Source organism: Lygodium microphyllum, chromosome 27 (assembly GCF_053477565.2).
Source record: "Lygodium microphyllum isolate KBCC chromosome 27, Lygodium_microphyllum_v1.1.10, whole genome shotgun sequence".
Taxonomy (NCBI): Eukaryota; Viridiplantae; Streptophyta; class Polypodiopsida; order Schizaeales; family Lygodiaceae; genus Lygodium; species Lygodium microphyllum.
In genome coordinates this window covers 81,161,509-81,179,881 of record NC_141161.1, presented here as the reverse complement: position 1 = coordinate 81,179,881, position 18,373 = coordinate 81,161,509, and the positions used below count along the sequence as shown (strand labels likewise).

The 18,373-nt window shown below is 41.1% G+C and overlaps 1 protein-coding gene across 3 annotated transcripts; it reads left to right on the top strand.

The window, feature by feature from the left end:
- The first annotated feature begins 202 nt into the window (after positions 1-202).
- On the top strand, positions 203-17,032 carry LOC148012522 (1-acyl-sn-glycerol-3-phosphate acyltransferase PLS1-like). Of its 3 annotated transcripts, none has more exons than XM_087669344.1 (11): positions 203-518; positions 758-880; positions 11,156-11,195; positions 11,333-11,406; positions 11,521-11,580; positions 11,688-11,765; positions 11,901-12,059; positions 12,147-12,272; positions 16,061-16,213; positions 16,313-16,399; positions 16,509-17,032. In XM_087669344.1, exons 1-11 carry the CDS (start codon positions 438-440, stop codon positions 16,731-16,733), a joined length of 1,206 nt encoding a protein of 401 aa, XP_087525470.1. In that variant the 5' UTR covers positions 203-437; the 3' UTR covers positions 16,734-17,032. The 3 variants fall into 3 exon arrangements, with proteins under 3 accessions (XP_087525470.1, XP_087525471.1, XP_087525472.1); XM_087669345.1 differs by having other exon boundaries at positions 206-518; positions 16,121-16,213; XM_087669346.1 differs by lacking the exon at positions 203-518 and adding an exon at positions 10,227-11,005.
- The last annotated feature ends 1,341 nt before the right edge of the window (positions 17,033-18,373 follow it).

Genomic DNA, 18,373 nt, shown 5'->3' with positions numbered 1-18,373 from the left:
CCTTTCAAATGCATTGCTTGCAATACTTTGGGATTCTCCAACAGGTCAATAATGGCCTAGAAGGGCTCTGCAACCTCAAAAAATAAACACTTCTGATTATTTTATTATATTATTACAAGCATCGAACGGCAAAACGCAATGAATGAGATTTCACGGAAGCAACCAACGCCCTTTTCAGGGTCTTCCGTCTGGATGTGTCCGAAACGGGCCTTAGGTGTGTCCGGCCATGTGATCGGTGTATCGTCAATCGAGTCTCTAAAGGGGCTCAACAGCGTGTATCCTTTCCCACTCCCGCACCACTATCACCACCACCACCACCACCAATTCTCTCCTTTGCTTTGGGCACAGCCGCGAGAGGGGGAGGAGATGCAGACGCTCGTCCGTGGCTATGGAGGTCTAATTAGAGAGAAGATCCAGGCCTTCTCTGGTTTCCGACCATGGATCTCTTCTCCTTTTCCATAGTGCTCCCTCTGGGGCTTCTCTTCTTCTTCTCAGGCATTGTAATCAACACTTTTCAGGTAGCCCTGTTCTTGCTGCTGATTTTGGCTATATTTGTGCCAAAGTCCAAGTGGGAGGGGTCAGGCGGTAGGGGGAAAGTATTGCGGGAGAGTTCTTGAAACTATGTTTATGTGGACTTCGTGCATGGCTTCGGGAACGGAGAGTCAATTTTGTCAGAATTTTGACATACTTGAATCTGGGCTAATTGTGCTATCAACTCCGTTTTTGTAACATTTAACCTCCCCTTTTGTTTGAGCAGGTCCTCACTCTGGTGTTTCTGCTGCCATTCTCTCGGAGTCTTTACAGAAGAGTGAACATTTTTCTCATGGAGCTTCTATGGTCCGAACTAGTCTGGCTCCTGGATTGGTGGGCTGGAGTCCAGGTTCTCCTATTTCCTATGATCAAAACTCAAAATTGGCTAGGGTTTTGAAAGTTCATGTGCAAATTAGTTTTGGGTCAACTCAATATTATTTGTTTTCTTGATGCTTGGAGTGAAACGAAGTGAAATAAATGTTTTGTGGATTGTGCACGTGGGTGACGTATCTCCACTTTATGCAATATTTTCTTAAGGGACATGTCCATTGTTCATTGTTAGATAAGTTTTTTTGTAGGCTGCAAAGTGACAAAATGTTTTGATGAGCATATATAATAAGAACATTAACGTGTTCTCTTGTAGTACATCGTGGCTCTGGAAAGCTCAGCTTTGAGGAGCACATATAGTAAGAATATTAACCTGTTGTCTTGTAGTACGTCTTGGATTATCAACCATAAGTGCCTTAGGTATTCTCTCTACACCCTGTAATTTTCTTCTCTGCATATCATCTATCAATGACTCCTCCATATTGTAACACTGATGGCAAGCTTAAAGACCCTGACTATCTAACGTGGAGTGTGGTAATGAAAGCACAGTCTATGCACAAGCATCTCTTAGATATTGATTCAGGTTCTCCCTTGCATCCCCTAATACCCTCCCCTCTTCCATGACGACAATTATGAGGAAGCAGTCCTAGATTGGGCGACAACAATGCCAAAGCATGTTCAATGCTTCTTTGATGCATTTGGAAAAAAGTTCTACCTGCATTTAACTTGTGCAAGACAACTCTTGAGTTGTGGGAAGCTCCAACTTATGTATGAGGCTATGACCATGAGAGATGTTACCCTTTATAGTTGCAAAATTTTTGATTTGAGGCTACTGATACGATTTAATCATTCGTTCTTATAGATCGATAGATCTAGGATCAGCTTTGCAACATGCAGTTCTCTCTTCTCAAAGTCCATTTGGTGGGGGATGTTCTCTAGAAATTTCCTTTGGAGTATGATGGTGCTGCAAACACCTTATGAGCTTAGATATCAAACTCTCCTGTTAGTTTCCAATACATGACATCTGTGTGACTTGAGCAGGAGTGTGCTATGATTATAAGGGAGGTTTTAAATTTCGAGCTCCCTTTTAGGTGCTTTGGTTGCTTTAGATAGGGAGAACACATGTAAGAAGAAGGGTTGGTTCTATCATTGTGGCAAGAAGGGCACCTCTACAAGGATTGCAAGAAGTTAGCAGTGTTGCTGAAATGGAAGGAGCAGGAGAAGAAGATGGACAAGAACTCCTTCGATTTTCCTTTTTCTTCAGATTTTGATTTTGATTTCGATCATGCAACAAAGAATTAGTGTGAAAGGGTGGTGGTGGTGGGGCATGCTAGCCTCATCCATATGCAGGTGTGGTGAACCGTAAGTGTGGCTTTGTATAGGCACACTTATGAAGTTTGGTAGATTCAAATCTTGGAGCTTGTTTGCATTGCAGGTTCATGATGGGAGGTGAGACAAAGAGTGGTCTTTGCTTCTAGTTTGTTTTGATATGAGGTGATGCTTTGGTGGTCTTTGCTGAAGGTGGGGAATCATGGTCATGACATGCTTTGCAGAGCTGGTTGTGATGGGCATCAAGATTCAACTATTTAAACTCTTGTGGTTAAGGGATTGGTATGATTGACATCTACATCGGTGTCTTTCCAAGGCAACTTGGTGGTGGTTTGATCACTTATTGCTTGGCCATCCATGTCCCTATCTTATTGTTGTTGTTGTATGTACTATGGGGGGGCATTCATCATTGGCTATTGTACTCATCACCCATGATTTGAGAGTGTTAGTGATGTATGTACATATTATGGTTGTATGGGCACACTATGTATTCGTGCATTTCATTTCTAAGTAGGTACCATAGTTATGGGCTGACCTATATTAATGACCTTATTAATTGCTGGTCGAACTCTTTGTTCTTTTATATTATTTTAGCCTATATAAAGGCTACCTCTTCTCCATCTTACGATCATTTGATACATGTACATTGCATCTTGCTGGAGAGATAGAGACACTGGGGGCACTTTGCTGGTTGCCCACAACTCGCCCCTTTGTACACATTGTTGAGTTTTGATATATGGATTTTGTTTCTCGAGTTCACTATTTCTGAGTTCATATGTTCTTGTTCTTTGTGTCTGTAGCAACTATCTTTTTGTTGTTGTTGCTTCATATTATTATGATAAAAGCCTTAAGAAGGGTCTTCAACCCAACACTAGGCTAGGACCTTGTATGTGCACCCAAATACTGGGTTCTCTTACATGTGGAAATGCTCTAGAAACCATTGTTTCTAGTATTTCCCTAGTGCTTCACAATGGTGAACTTTGAAAGGCAAATGAATGCTTAGGTTCTCATGCTTTGTAAGTTTGTGTCTCATTTAGAACTATCCATGGTTGGCTTGGGGTGCAAGACTCCAGGGTGCCTTAGCTCTAGTTGGTGTCAATGAAGACCTCATTTAGAGTGTGGAGACCTTGTCACGTTTTTCCTCCACAAGGATGAGGGTTGTGAATTATTTCACTTGATTTAGTGATCTTGAAAATGGGGAACTTTTAAACTATTTCATTTGGATTCAAGGATTTCGAAACATGGTTTGTTATATCGGTTTCATGATTTAGGAATCTTATTTGTCTTATTTGGATATATGGATCTGTATTATTTCAATGGTATTCAAAGATTTTGCTAATTTTGAGCCATTTTATTTGCATTCATGGATTATCAAAATGAAATATTTTAGTGTGATAGAACTTATATCAAGGATTGCACTATGAAGTAGTCCAATGTGTACGTCATGACTAAGGTAGTCGAGGCAAATAATGTTTTTGTTTGAGATAGAAAGTGCAATAGTCATTATTGGAGAGATGTGTTTAGGAGCTTGGACACCAAATTTCACACGACTATGACAGATCAATCACAAACTGATGGGCAAACCAAAAGGATTAACCAAATCTTAGAAGGTATGAACCTACCTTGAGTTGAGTTTGCGTATAACAGTGCCAAGTACTTTTCCATTGCATTTAATCCTTTTATGTTGATCTATGGGTTTCAACCTAGAGCATCTTATGTAGTGGGCTTGTAAAAGGACAAAGTTTAGATAGTTGAAGATTTTTGGAAGATATGAATGGGAGGTTGCCTACTGGGGTATCTTTGCTGTCCGGCAATGGGCTGCATGCTCTCATTGCGGTGGTACTTTCGACTATAGCATTCGGCCAATTCTATGGCTGCAAACAGGGTGGCTGGCTTTTGAGCCATTACATCAGCTGAGAGATGCGCATCCAGCCCATAAATGTATTTATGCAATTTGGCCTCATCACTAACTGCCTCAACATACATGGATAAGTTCATAAACTGGTTGGTGTACTCCCTCACGGTGAGATTTCGCTGATCAAACTGATACCATTGCCTAGCCAAGAGTTCTTTTTCCAACGGGGAGACAAAAACTTAGATCATATGCATTTTGAACTCTTCCCAATGACGAAACTGCTGGTTTTCTCGCTGAACAAATCTCCACCATGTGTGGGCAAAACCTTCTAAGTGAAGGGACAAAGCATGTGATAGAGCCGGAGCCTATGCTAATCCTTATAGATCTCTAGATTTGAGGTAGGAGAGCGTGTGTATCTTAGGGTGGTTAGACAATTTCCAAAGTTGTCTCCTTGATATTATGGCCCATTCATGATACGAAAGAAGATCAATGAAATGACTAACAAGCTTTGACCTCTTGCTACAAGTAAGATACATCTAGAGTTTCATGTGAGTAAGCTAAGGAAAAATCTTGGTGAATCTGATAATCTAATCTTAGAGGATGAGATAGTAGAACTCTTTGAGCTGTTTGGTAAAATGGAAGGATAGTTTAGAAGAGAGTTAACTTGGGTGTGCATAAGCATTGTTAAAAGAAGGTTTCCCACTTTGCCTCTAGACCTTCCTTGTTCTATTTTTGAGGATGAAAACAATTCTTAAGGGGCAAAAAGATTCACACAAATTGAAGTGCTATTTAGTTAGTGTGATATTTGCAGACATTTTGAGGAGTTTTAATTGTGCGTGTATTAAAGAATATACATGCACAGAGTTCAAGGGGTAAAACCAACCTTCCTTCTCGGATAGGGTGGTAAATAACCTAACTAAGCACTAATTTTAGCAAGCATAAAATTCACATAAATTGAAATACAAATGTTACCAATCAATCTTGGATAGTAGACTCTTGATTGGCCCCAAAATTGACATGTATTTCTTTAGCTTCTATTAGAATTGGGTGAAGTACACTTAGATTGCTCCAATCTCCTTTGAAATACAATGCCTCTTGCTATAAATGAATATCAAGCCTTCAAATCAATTTTCCCCTTGGTTTGATCGAGGATTGGCCTTCAATTCACTTCATGGATGACAGATTTTGGCCCAAATCCAATGATGAGTGATTGGCCTCTTGAAATTCACCGAAATGCCCAAGTCTCAGCAACTAAATTTAAGGTACTAGGCCCCATTACTGAGTACTCTTCCCAAGGTGGCTGATAAACCCTATTTTTTGCTGTAAATTAGGGTTTAGCATTTGAAATTCTTCAATTGCACCCTCTTTCGAGACTGAATTTGCTTGAGATCTCTTGAGAGAAGTTGTAAATTTGGCTGAGAGAATAGATACAAAGCTGGAGAAAAAGAAATTTAGAGTTTGTTCACCAAAATTGGCTGAAATTCAATGCGGTCATGCTGTAAATGGCTGATTGACTGCAGCCAAACATTGGAGCCCAAAATGCAGGCGCCAGCCTCAAAGATGATCTATCTTGCTGTTTTTAGCCTTTGGGAGTCCTTGATTAGTTATTGCATGCCTCTCGTGCACTCTCCAATGGCTGAAATAGCCTCCAAAACAGGCGCTTGCAATAGCTTGGCCTCTCTGTTACTCCTTTCAGCTCTCAAAATGCTGGAATGAGGTTCCGCCAGCGGCCAATAGCCTTTTTCCCTCTTGCATGAGAAGGTTTTGCCAAGTGGCAGCCTTCTAAAATTTTCAGCAATTTTCAGCCCAATTAAATTAATTTTTAGCATATTAATTTCGAAAATACTTTAATCATCAATTCTTGCTCAAAAAAAAGAAGCCAACCAACAACAATTAAATTGGCTAAGTTAATTTATCATCCAAGCAATCCTAAGCATTTATTAGTCCTTGAACTAGCATTAATTAATTGATTGATCAATGAATTAATTAATGCCTAGTTCTTAATGTCACTAGTGACAACATGCATTACGAACTAGGCATTAATTAATTAACAAGGGCTAATAAAATATTCAGGCCAAAATTTGTCACCAAGCACCACCTAGTACTTGACTAATATAGTTTATTGCAACTTTTGACACCCATTGACTTCTCGAGGTCCTTGGCTTACTATTGTGACAGACTTAATTGACTTATGCGCCACATGTGCATATTTAATTTATGTCTAACCCAAATGGTAAGCAAAACATCAAAATTTCACATCCACGTGATAGGGGGCATGATTGTCAACACATTTGACATGTGGCCAAGGGTTAGCCCATTTAAAACATAGGGCTTTGGTCATCTAATGCATGTGCACATGGGCTATATCCAAATAAGTGGGTGATATGGTAGGCATGTATACATGTGAAGGATTATGGTAGGCATGTATACATGTGTGAAGGATTGATTAGTTAATTTAAATAGTGGCCGCATTTGTTAAGAGTGCAGTGAATGTGGAAGTGTATGATTGGATTGAAAGAAAATGAAGGTGAGAGAAGAGGGAGAGAGAAAAGAGACGGTAGAACATAGAAATCTGCAGTAGATGAATGCTGAAATGAAGAAGGCAAATGTATACACGGGTTGTCAAATGTATCTTTGCGAGCCGATCTCTCTCACCACTTGAAAAACCAAGTGAATGACGACCTCGGCAGGCTGTCTATAAATAGGCAAGAAAAATGCCAATAAAATAATCAAGTCACAAGTAAAAATTGGTCGATTGCTGAACAAAAGCAATTGTTGAGTAAAATAATGTCTAACATGTTGCGCAATAAAGTGTGACTGCCACGTGGCATCCTGCATAGCGCGACTAGCCTACTTGATTGCTTGAAAATGTTGGAAATGACTTGTAGGCTACATCGAATTGTTCGACTTGAAAAATAGGAAATGCATAACTATGCTGGAGGGTGCTAACTATACAAAAGCAACGTGCCAATGCCTGTCTAGGGGATGAATAAATCTCTAATACCCCTCTCAGATCTTGGAAGGGGCATACGGTTCAAAGATCTAGAGTGCTGTCAAAGAATGGCTTGAGAAAGAGGCTTTGTAAACAATCTACCAAGTTATCCTCCGTCTTGCAATAAACCACATCAATGGTCTCATCCAGGATCTTCTCTCGAATGAAATGATATTGTATGTTTGTTGAGGGATAAGCATGTGAATCCATTGTATCCAAGGGTGGATAAAGGTAGATGAGTGTGAATGGACTGGAGGGTAGGGAAACCCTAACCCTAGCCATCCAAAGGGTATATAAACAACCCTAAGGGCCACTCTCAGTAGATAAGAGAGTAGCCTAGTTGTACTTTGAGCAACTTAATAAGCAAGATCTTGTTCTTGTACTTTGAGCTCTCTTCTGCCTCTTGTGCACATCTTTTCATGTTGCAACTTTGATATTCCAACATGGTATGAGAGCCATCTCTAATCCATTGAGCTTCCCCTAACTTCATCTCAGCCTAAGTGCACAAGAAAAGTTTCATTTTTCATCTTATCCTTCAACCTCCATAGCCAGTTTTGGACTTGCAGACCTTGGAGGAGTTGGTGTGGCCAAAGGAGGGCATATCAGCTCACGATTTTTTCTGTGGATCTCTTTTCCACCGAGGTCGCAATTGGTTGTCATCTAAACTGTCGACATTGTTCGCTCCAAGAATTGGCATTATTGAAATATGCAGAAAAGGGTGCAGATATAGTTTGAGCAGATTCGACCTGATCATACTCATCACAAAGGGCACAATGGTGGCGGTTACCATGGGGCTTAGATAACCCCTCGAGTGGGCTATCCCCACCTAAAAGGGCTTGGCAAAATTCCTCCTTTGCCGGCCACATTGATCAAAACCCTAACTGTGTGTCTGGCTGGCAGCCATAGCCAGAAAGCTTCAAGCTTTCTTCTTTCAATCTTAATCATCCTGGTTGACACTAACAGTGATTCTAATCACTGATTAACCTTATCTAGAGTTCATTGCAAATGTAGAAGCTCCATCTTAGGGCCGGACACACTTCGTGGACATCATTAAGTTCATCAAAAGAATGACATTTCACATCTCAAGTGAGGCATAAACCGTGAGATGAGTGTTTGTAAGCACTAATGTTACATTTCTCAGTCATTGCTTGCTGATGTTTATCAGAAATCTGAATGTTAAACTTGAGATTTGCATGCCATTTAGCACAATCATTCTCACTAAGTGACACTGTAAGGCTATGTGTAAATCTATAAACACATAGACCATGTTGCCTCTAAATGTTATCTTCTTATTTTTTTTCTAATCAATTCTAAATCACTTTCAGCTTGCTGTGTATTTTATCTACTTCTACTCTTATTGCCTCCTTTGTAAAGGAATAGAGACTGCCATTGCCTTGTTTAATGTTGCATTTGGATGAATCCTTAATCCACCATGTTGACCAACTTTCAATAGCAAAGAGAAGTGGGATAAGCTTGAGAAATTGTATGGTGCAAAAGGGAAGAACTCCAAAAAGGAGAAGACTTTGGGAAGTTCATTTCCCACATGAAGGGGCCCAACTAGCTTCGGTACAGGCTTCATTTGTTGTAGCAGATGCCATTGCAATACTTTTAAAAGCTGTAAGGAATGTCTTTCCAACTCTTATAAGTACTCTAACAAATATTCCAAATCCTATACTTGAAAACGTCATTTAGTCTTGTCTGAATGAGGAGAAAATAACCAAGGGTTAGTGAAGCATCTACCTTAGCCTTCTGTGACCAACTCCTTGTTTATACCGTTTCCACTAAATGTTCCTTTTGCAATAAAAAGGGACATATTGTAAGCAACTCTTGGAAAAGTATCCCAACAAAATGAAGTGCAACAAATGTAAATAAATAGGACACGTCACCAGTAAATGTCCTTACTCCACAGGAAGCACCAAAAGAATTGGAGGCCAGCTATGTCTCCAACACACCTAATGATCGACTCTTCTAAATCTATAAATCCTATACCTATAAGCCTCTTTTAGCCTAATTTATAAAGGCGTTTCCTTGGGGGGGGGGGGGACATTTCTATCCCATGTAATCCAATGCCACTTTGACATTGAGGAGGGTGTTCAGAGATAGGCATGTGAACCCATTGTATCCAAGGGTGGATAAGGGTAGATGAGTGTGAATAGACCTGAGGGTAGGGAAACCCTAACCCTAGCCATCTAGAGGCTATATAAACAGCCCTAAGGCTCACTCTCAGTAGGTGAGAAAGTATCCCAGTTGTACTTTGAGCAACTTAATAAGCATGATCTTGTTCTTGTACTTTGAGCTCTCTTCTCCCTCTTGTACATATCTTTTCATGTAGCAGCTTTGATATTCCAACAATCTCAAGGTGCTTCGACATAGCATGGAATTTGCGATTCCGTGCCAAAGCAATGCAACTCTCATTGTCACAATGCAATGTAGTAGGACTTGCTTGAGGACAACGAAGTTCTCCTAACATTGCCAAAGCCACACTATCTCACATGGTAGAAGACACCACACGTTACTATTGTCATCTGGCTAAAATTATCAACAATTAGCTTAAAGTATATACTCCCCTGAAGGGATTTTTTCCGTATTGGTCCACATAAGTCCGTCGAAACAAGCTCCAAGGGCTGCTTAGTCCTGTGTGAAGCCTTACTGGGATGCACAAGTTGACCATGAGCAGCCTTCCAAAGGTACTCGTAATTGAGGTGTGAGCCAAAGTTTGGACAATCACTACAAATTTAAATTTGGGCAGCCTAAGAATATTTGGATATGAGAAAATCAGCACGGGATTTTTGCATGACTGGGGAGTGAAGATTACCACTTGTTAGCAGTTCCTTAAATTTTTGGGACTGCATGGCACATGCAACTGAGGCAGCTGTTTGGTGCTGTATGCAAGCTGAGAGATTCCATAATAAGGCAGGGGAGGCGATTCCTAGCTGTGGACACCATTATGCCACTTGGGACTGCATTGTTTTGCTGAATCTGATCAGCGAATAGATGCATGATATTTTTTCTCCCCTATTTTGGCTGTATTGTAAATTAAAGAAGTACCACAAGAGGTGCTAGGTTTTGCAGTTAACATATGTCATCTTTTTAGTGTGGGAGCATTCTTGTTCCACTGTTGTGTGTTATTTGTTTGCTTAGTTCCAGTTTAATTCATTGTGCATGAAAAATTATGTTTCTACTGCACTTTAGATTCACTAAAGGCGCCTGAAGATCCATCCACTGAAGGCCACTTTCTAGGAGTGCATAGATCTAGCTGGCCCTCAATTAAAAAGTGCAGGATCGGGACACACACAATTCGAAAACAAAAGGAAGTACAGAAGGGAGACATCTTTTGGTCGAAAGACAAACCTGCCATAGCGGAGAGCAAGAATCGATTTATTCCTCAACACACATGAATTCCTAGGAGGCACAGCAGAGAAAAATCTTTGGGGCTGAAGACAAATTTACCATAGTAGAGCAGGAATCATCTTCTTCCTCAACTCACACACGAATGCCTAGGAGGTACAGCAGGGAAACATCTTTGGGTCTGTCACAGCTATGAATGCTGCTGCTAGGGATCGGAAGGGCGTGAATTGATGCGGAACTCCAAAATGCAGTGAGAAAGCTGGCTATAAGTGCTGGATGGGTGACACGTCGTGCTAATCGAACTAGGGCTGGTGTGGGGACTCTGAAAATGTAGCCTCTTGCTGCTGAGACACAGGTACTGGAGATGGGGCTGGGATTGGGAGGGCTGGATAGCAGTAGAAAAGTACACACCATAGTAGAGCAGGAATCAGCTATCTATCAACAGACACGTGAATCTATCAAAGAAATGTATTTTTTCAGTGGAGAATTTATGGGCATAGGGCTCTTTCTTGTCATGACAAATCAAAGAACGGGAATCGGGTGCTTTAGCTTCTTAGCACATGTCATGATATTCAACCTACTGGCAAAATAACAATAAAAGCAGCTTTTTGGTTGATTTTAGGGTAAGCACACTTGTTTTTGCCTGTCAGTTTAAAGCAATTGTTTTGAGTAAGATTTGGTTTGTTAGATCCTTACATGGCAGAGTCTTCAGCACTTTAATACATAGTTAGTAGCATAAGTTGTGATGTGCTAACAATGCTGTCATTTGACAGATTTGCCTATATGTGGATTCCGAGACTTGGAGCCATATGGGTAAAATCTCCCTACATTTCTTCCTGCAATGGCTAATCTTGCAATACATTTTTTAATTCATTGGAGCATGCTTTTATTTTGAAGAGGGAATTGTATTTTAGCTTATGGGGTTATCCTTGTGCATGGTTTTCCTACAGGTAAAGAGCATGCACTTGTAATTCCAAATCATCGCAGTGATGTTGATTGGCTTGTTGGCTGGGTGTTAGCTCAGGTCTGTGCTCTTCCTTCCAAGTGTTTTCTAGTCCCATATCCTTGCAATAACGTCATCGTGAGGTTTCTATTATATTACGTTGTTTACTCTCCCATTGTGCATAAATTGGTGCAGCGAGTAGGCTGTTTGGGTAGCACACGAGCAGTGATGAAGAAGTCTAGCAAGCTTTTACCGGTTGGTAGTTGATCCTATTTGTAGGCCACTCTTAAGAATTTTCAACTAGTTGGCATACAATGGTTTCAGTCAACTTACCAGGAACACTATCTTCTGTTTGTATTCAGGTGATGGGATGGTCAATGTGGTTCTCAGAATATGTGTTTTTAGAAAGAAGCTGGGCTAAGGATGAGGGTACATTAAAGGTTAGTCGATCAATTATAGTCTATATGATGCTAAGGCCTTGTTTTCTGAAATGGAGCCCAACATGTTTACACAATTGTATGATATGCAATTTGTAATTCATATGAACTATATTGAACATATTAGGTTTTCTACAGGCAAGCTTCAAAAGTCTAAAAGGTTTTCCACGGCCTTTTTGGTTAGCACTTTTTGTGGAGGGCACTCGCTTTACAGAAGCTAAGCTCCAAGCAGCTCAAGAATTTGCTGCTGCTTCAGGCTTGCCAGTTCCAAGAAATGTGCTAATCCCTCGAACAAAGGCAAGCTCTCACTGGAATGCTCTTCTCAGTCAATGGTGAAAATCAAGTTAAAATATCTTGCATAAAAGGCATTATGGTCTTGTGCAGGGATTTGTCTCTGCTGTTTCCAACTTGCGTGAATTTGTACCTGCTGTTTATGACATAACAGTGGCTGTCCCAAAGGGAGTTCCTTCACCCACCATGAAGCGGCTCCTCAATGGTCAATATTCTGTGGTAAAGTATTTTCTTACACCCTGAAACCTTAAAGACTTATCTATTAGTTCGAGTCTTCTGGCTCTGCATATTGATCATACATGTATATTGGCTCTACACAATGGAGCCTTCTAAACTTGTGCCTGGTAGATCGAAGAGGAAGAGAGGTTCTGGATTTGACTCTGGCTTTCTTCAAGTCTTTTACATGTGTTTTTGATTTGATAGAGAAGCATGGGATTAGCTGCTCTAAACTGCACAATGGTGGATAGAGAAATCTCATTATATTGCTGAGTACAATAGCACAAGGAAAGACCGAAGAGGCCAGGAGCAAACTGAATCAGGAAAACCCATGAAATGGCTGTAGGAAGAGTGTGGCTGACTTGGACATCCTTGAGCTCGATGAATGAGGAAAGCCCGTGAAACGGCTGTAAGGAGAGTGTGACCCACTTGGACATCCTGGAGCTGGACAGAGGGCAAGTGTATGTGAGCTTGCATTTGCCTCCTGAAGTGTCAACAAAAGCTGGACAAGAGAGACACCAAGTGGCAGCCAGAGGGCAGTCACGTGAATAGATTGCAGTCCTTTAAATTCCAGAGGGCAGTCATGTGAATAGATTGCAGGTTGCCAGAACAGGCGGTATTCAGCTGGCAGGGCTGACAAGCAGAGATCAGGTGCTATTGGGGCCTCTGGATCTGGGAACGCCATCCTGGAGCTTCTGGTTGGGAGAACATGGCTAAAAGTTAGCTAGGTGGGATATCCCCTGGTCCCTCCAATAGGGACATTTGGCTGGGTTTGGATAAATTTGACCTCTATTTTGATGGAAATAGAGGTGCAAAGGGTGAACAGTGTGAAGGAGAATGAAGGCAATGAGAATGGCAGAAAACTGAATGATCCCAAGCTGTGAACCTCAGGCACAATGAGATACTGAATGTGTAATGCAATATGTCCAATGTTCTGCCTATAGATAGGCAAGCACTGAAAAACTGGCTGACCTGATCTGAGAGAAAAACAAATTTGGTCGACTTTGAATATGGTGACCTAGAATGATAATTTCCACATGGCATATATGGGTGCCCGGATATGAAGCTGGACGCTAAGTCTGAATACCCTGTCTTAGCAGCAATATCAAGTGACTAGTGGCATAAGTGTCAAAAAACTCATTAGTGCAGCCATCCCCACCAGGACTTTTCTTCCACCTCAATGTCAGATGCATGCTGAATTTGGCGATGAAAATTGAAGATTTGAGCCTTAGATTTGAACCTGATTGTGTTGTGGATGTTGATCTGCTGATCTCAGTGTGTAACCAGTGAAATTAGGGCTTTCACGGTAGCATTGGAATGCGTGCATGTGTGTCTCAGTGATTCAAGAAGGTTAGCAATGCATATTCCACCAGTGGAGAGTAGAGTCGATGAGATTTTGGGTTTATGGCTGGGCTAATTTGCATGCAACAGCAAAAGAGGGCAAGTTGGGGCTTGATATGGCCGGTCATTCGAGACTGTGTGCAAGTGTTCAAGACCCAATTTGTACCTGGATGCGCATTGGATCAAGGGGCAAACTGAACTTGGTGGTGGTTGGTTTACAAAGGACAGCTTGTTATTCCAAACGTTGCTGAAGAATTGGCTTGGTCAATTCTTATTTATACAACAAATGTTTTGGAATTAATGCGAAAAGAAATACCGCATTGGGCGGTAACATTTTGGGGCCAATCAGATGTCGGCTTGTGTCAATTTTGGGGCCCATTGGATGTCGGCTTGTCTCAATTTTATCGGCAATCTAGCCCAACGTGGTAAAGTGCTAAATTTTTAGTTTATCATCTATTTATGAATTTATTGCTTGCTGTGAATTGTTGTGGACCAGTGCATTTTAGGGTTCCACCACCCTTTCATAAAGAGGAAGACTGGTTTCATATTCAATCAACTGATTATGTGACGGGTACCATCTGTCAACGCCAAACCATCATCATGTGTAGGCTTGGAGTTCAGAGCCATGCATGGGTGTAGTCATAGCGGTACACACTTTGCCATGCCGAATGTGTTAAGGATCTCTTAATGATACTTGTGCTGGGAAATTGAAAATCCCTGGCTCATCATCAATAACATCTCTACCAAGGAAATAATCTAACTGAACCAAGTTAATCATCTCAAAAGGTATGGTGTGACTGATGTATAATATTGGCCACCTTGGTTGCATGCGATCTTGTGATAATCAAATCATCCACATACAAAGTAATGAAGCAAAGAGAAGTAGCTAAATGCAAATAAATGATAACATCATTCTAGTTGTGGATGAATCCTTGTGAGCTAAAGGATATATTGATCCTTTGATATCATACCTGAGGCTTGCTTTAGGGCTATGAAGGACCTCCCACAAGCAGAATATTGTTGAGCTAAAGATGCATTACAAACTTAAATATTCAATTGGCTCTTTCAAATGGCTCCAAAGCATTAAATTACCAAACTTTCCTAGAGAATTACCAAATTCTTTGTGCCCCATAAGCCAAACCTAATTTTGGGAGGATCCACATTTATAAATAGAAAGCTGCCCACTGCTCAGTGTACACCTTGTTTTACTGATTGTTGGTGCCCTGTCTACTGTTGTCTACATCCCTCTCCAGGCTGATACCTCAGTTCATGCTGCTGTCTATCAGCCAGGTGCTTGCATCGGCCTCCTCCACTGCTGCGTTTGCTGTTGTTGACTAGTTTTCAACCTGTCCGATGCAGCCCATTGCCTTGCCACTGTCGCAAACCCCACAATCTCTGCTAGATTGCTGCTGTACAGCTGCCATCTCATCAACACGGCTGTTGCCTTTATCTTAGCTGCTGCCCTAGATCTATAGAGTCTCTGGGAGAGTGAGCTGTCTGGTGTCTGTTTGCTGCTGCACACACTGTTAGATCAGTTGACAACATCTTCAGCCCTGCATTTTTCGGACAGTGCAGCCTGCACTATTGTTCTCAGCCTTTTACAGCAGATGGTGACTGCTTGGAGGCTGTGTGTTGCCATTTGGGATGTGCTCAGAGTATGACATATTCTCCAACTCATCTCTGACCAATCCGTTTAAAGACCCGTGAGCTTGAGGTTTGTAATTCACTTTGCATAGTGTGTTTACTGTAATTAGCATTGTATTATTCATTCTTCATTCCTTCGTCTTCATTGTCTCTGAGTTACTCCTCGCTTCTTAAGTTCTATTGTTATTACTTTGTGCTTTGTCATACATTTGTGTTTAGCTTTTGTGTTCTAGTATTTCTTTATAAATACAACCACTGTTGAGCTACCAAAACTTGCCTCCAATTTATCTTATTTTTTGGCTCATTAAGATTTCCTCAAAAAGGCATTTTAACCACTTTGTATGACACTCTAGATAGTAAGAGTATGCTTTATCTAGCTTGTGTATAGAATGACATATAGAAATTATGAAAATATTTCATAGCTTACCATACAACTTGTAATATGTCATCTGCCTTTTTATCCAGTATGAAAACATAGAATGAGTAATAATAGAGAACATGTATAGGAGTCAATGGGCATCCTTGGGTCGAGGTGCATGTTGATGTAATGGGTTCGAACTTCGGTGACCCCCATTAGGCTTGCAGAAGTTGTGACAGGAATGAGATCTCCATCTGGACCATCATTCCTACTGTCTAGAATTTTTTTGCATGATGAGTCCCAACTCTGCATGTTGTGCATTTTATGCAAACTTCAAACAGCTGCTGCAATTGTTAGAACTGCTGCTGCTGCTGGAACTTGAAGGCTTGAGTTTGTTTCTATGGTTGAATCAGTTTGTTTCTATTGTTGAATCAGTTCACTGTTGCAGATTTTTTCTGCCTTAATGACTGCACTCTGGACTTCTCTCTATTTCCTGCATGTAATGCAGCTTCATATACATGCAAAGCGTTATGCAATATCAGAACTTCCAGAAACAGAGGAGGGTCTTGCACAATGGTGCAAACATACGTTTGTTTTGAAGGTACATCGAGAAACTTTTTAAAGAATTGTACAAATACTTTTTCTGCAGCTGTTTATGGTACAGAAGCAGTTCTTGACCCTTATTTGTGTTGACTGCCAGGATGATCTGTTAGACAGGCACAAAGCAGGAAACACATTTGGCGAGGAACTTTACAAGCCTATTGCTAGGTCAATGAAGCCTCTTTGGGTGAGAAGAGTAACATATTTTTGACTAGATGTTGAAGATGCAATTCCGAGATTTTTATGATGTAATTGGATCACTGCTTACATGATGATGTCTGTTGGTATTTGTGCAGATAGTATTGATCTGGTCAACACTATTGCTATGTACTGCTGTAACGCTCTTGAGACCTTTATTTTCAAGTTTGGCTGGTGTGGTTTGGGTTGTGGGAGGACTCATCACTGTGTTTTTCTTGATGCAAGTTTGTATCCTTGCTAGTCAATCTGAGAGGTCCAGACCTGCCAAAGTGGTTCCCCGCAGTACAGATGCCCAAAAACCTGATGTTAATGGAACCAAGTAATTGCTCTGAGATTAAATTTATTTCTGGTGGAGAGTAAGGCAGCCATAGTTGCTTCTCACAGAAAACAATTCTTGCCGTGAACTTATCTTTCAGAAAGCAATGATGCTTTGAATGTAGAGTTTATATTCTCAACTGTACAGCCAATACTCTCCTGGCTTCGCCAATGTTGTTTTCATGATATGCCAGTGCATTCCATTAGTGCTGGAAGCTATCACAAACTGCTGTAGATCAGTATTTCACTGATGTTTTTGAGACATGCTTCTGGCAGAGTTCTTTTTAAACACGAGTATATTGTAAGTGGAGGTTTTTTGGATGGTGGACATTGTAAGATGTGGTTTCAGCACTGTTGTCCTGGCCTTCACATCTTGCACAGTTCCATTGCAGACGACAGCTTAGTTATGCCACATTGTCGCTTATACAACTAGGCAGAATGAACCTTTTACCCCTGCAATTCAGGTGCAGTTGGGATTATGGATTTTGTGTTGTCAGGCAGGGGAGAAGCTGGAATTTTTGAACATGTATCATTCTGGTATCCTTTTTCTTAAAGGCCAAATGTTTCAACCCATTTGAAGTTATGTTTATTTCATGTGATGGGCAATATGCTCAAAATGTACAACGAGTCTTTCCACAACACTACCATGTAGGCTCCACATTAAAGCAATAGCTTTCTGGTTTGTCAGTATCCTTGCTCCTTCCTCAAATTCTTCTCTAATGATGATTCTTTGTATTTTGTTGTGGTCTTTGTGGCCTTGCTTGTGGTGATTCTTAATATAGTGTAATCCAATATCACTTCATTTCAACCCTTTCACAACAAAAGCAGGTAGCCAGCAATTCCTGCTGCCCTTCTGTTGCATCACCAGAATCACCTGAATAGGGCCAAAATCTGATTGCATGTAATCTGCTCTGGGAATATGAGGTAGCAGCCTTCAAAGTTCACCCCTGCATAAGGTGGAAATGTTTCTTATTTTGGTAAAACTTTTTGATGCAAAAGTGTTAGACAGTCATTTCCTGGACAGTCGTTGGACAGCAGAGTATGGCAGTGCCACATCAGCACCTGCAGCCTTTACTGCAGTCGGTCAGTTTTATTGCAGGTGCTGTTATTTCCTATTTTTTGGCTATTTATAGCCAATTTGTGGCACACTCAGTCATCTATTGACTTCAGATTTTGGTCTTGAGATCTGTTGGCTGAGACAATTTGTGCTCGGGCTGACGGAGATCGAGATCATCAAGTCGGAGACATACGCAGATATTTCCTCTGTCCCCTCGTATATTTTTGCACTCTTATACAACATACTACACTGCAGATTTTTTGTGTTTACATTGTCTCCTTTTCTCTCTCTCCCCTCTTTGTGTTCACTCTCTCTGTCTTTGTCCTACGCTTCCGCATCACTGCACTTTGATATGGTATCGGAGCGGTGAAGATGGACTAACTGAGGGATGAACCTATTTGAAGAGGAGATTTCAGTGCGACACAAGGCTCCATTTCTAGGATTCGAGGGCGAGCTGCAAGGCTATGCATTGGATCAAGGCTGAAGCGAGCGTGGGCGTGCGGGAAAGGAGTCCAATCGGTGAATTTGCTGCAGGTTATTGCTGTTCGAAGGGGAGGAAGGCTGCACTTGAGGCTTTCCATTGTAGATTTT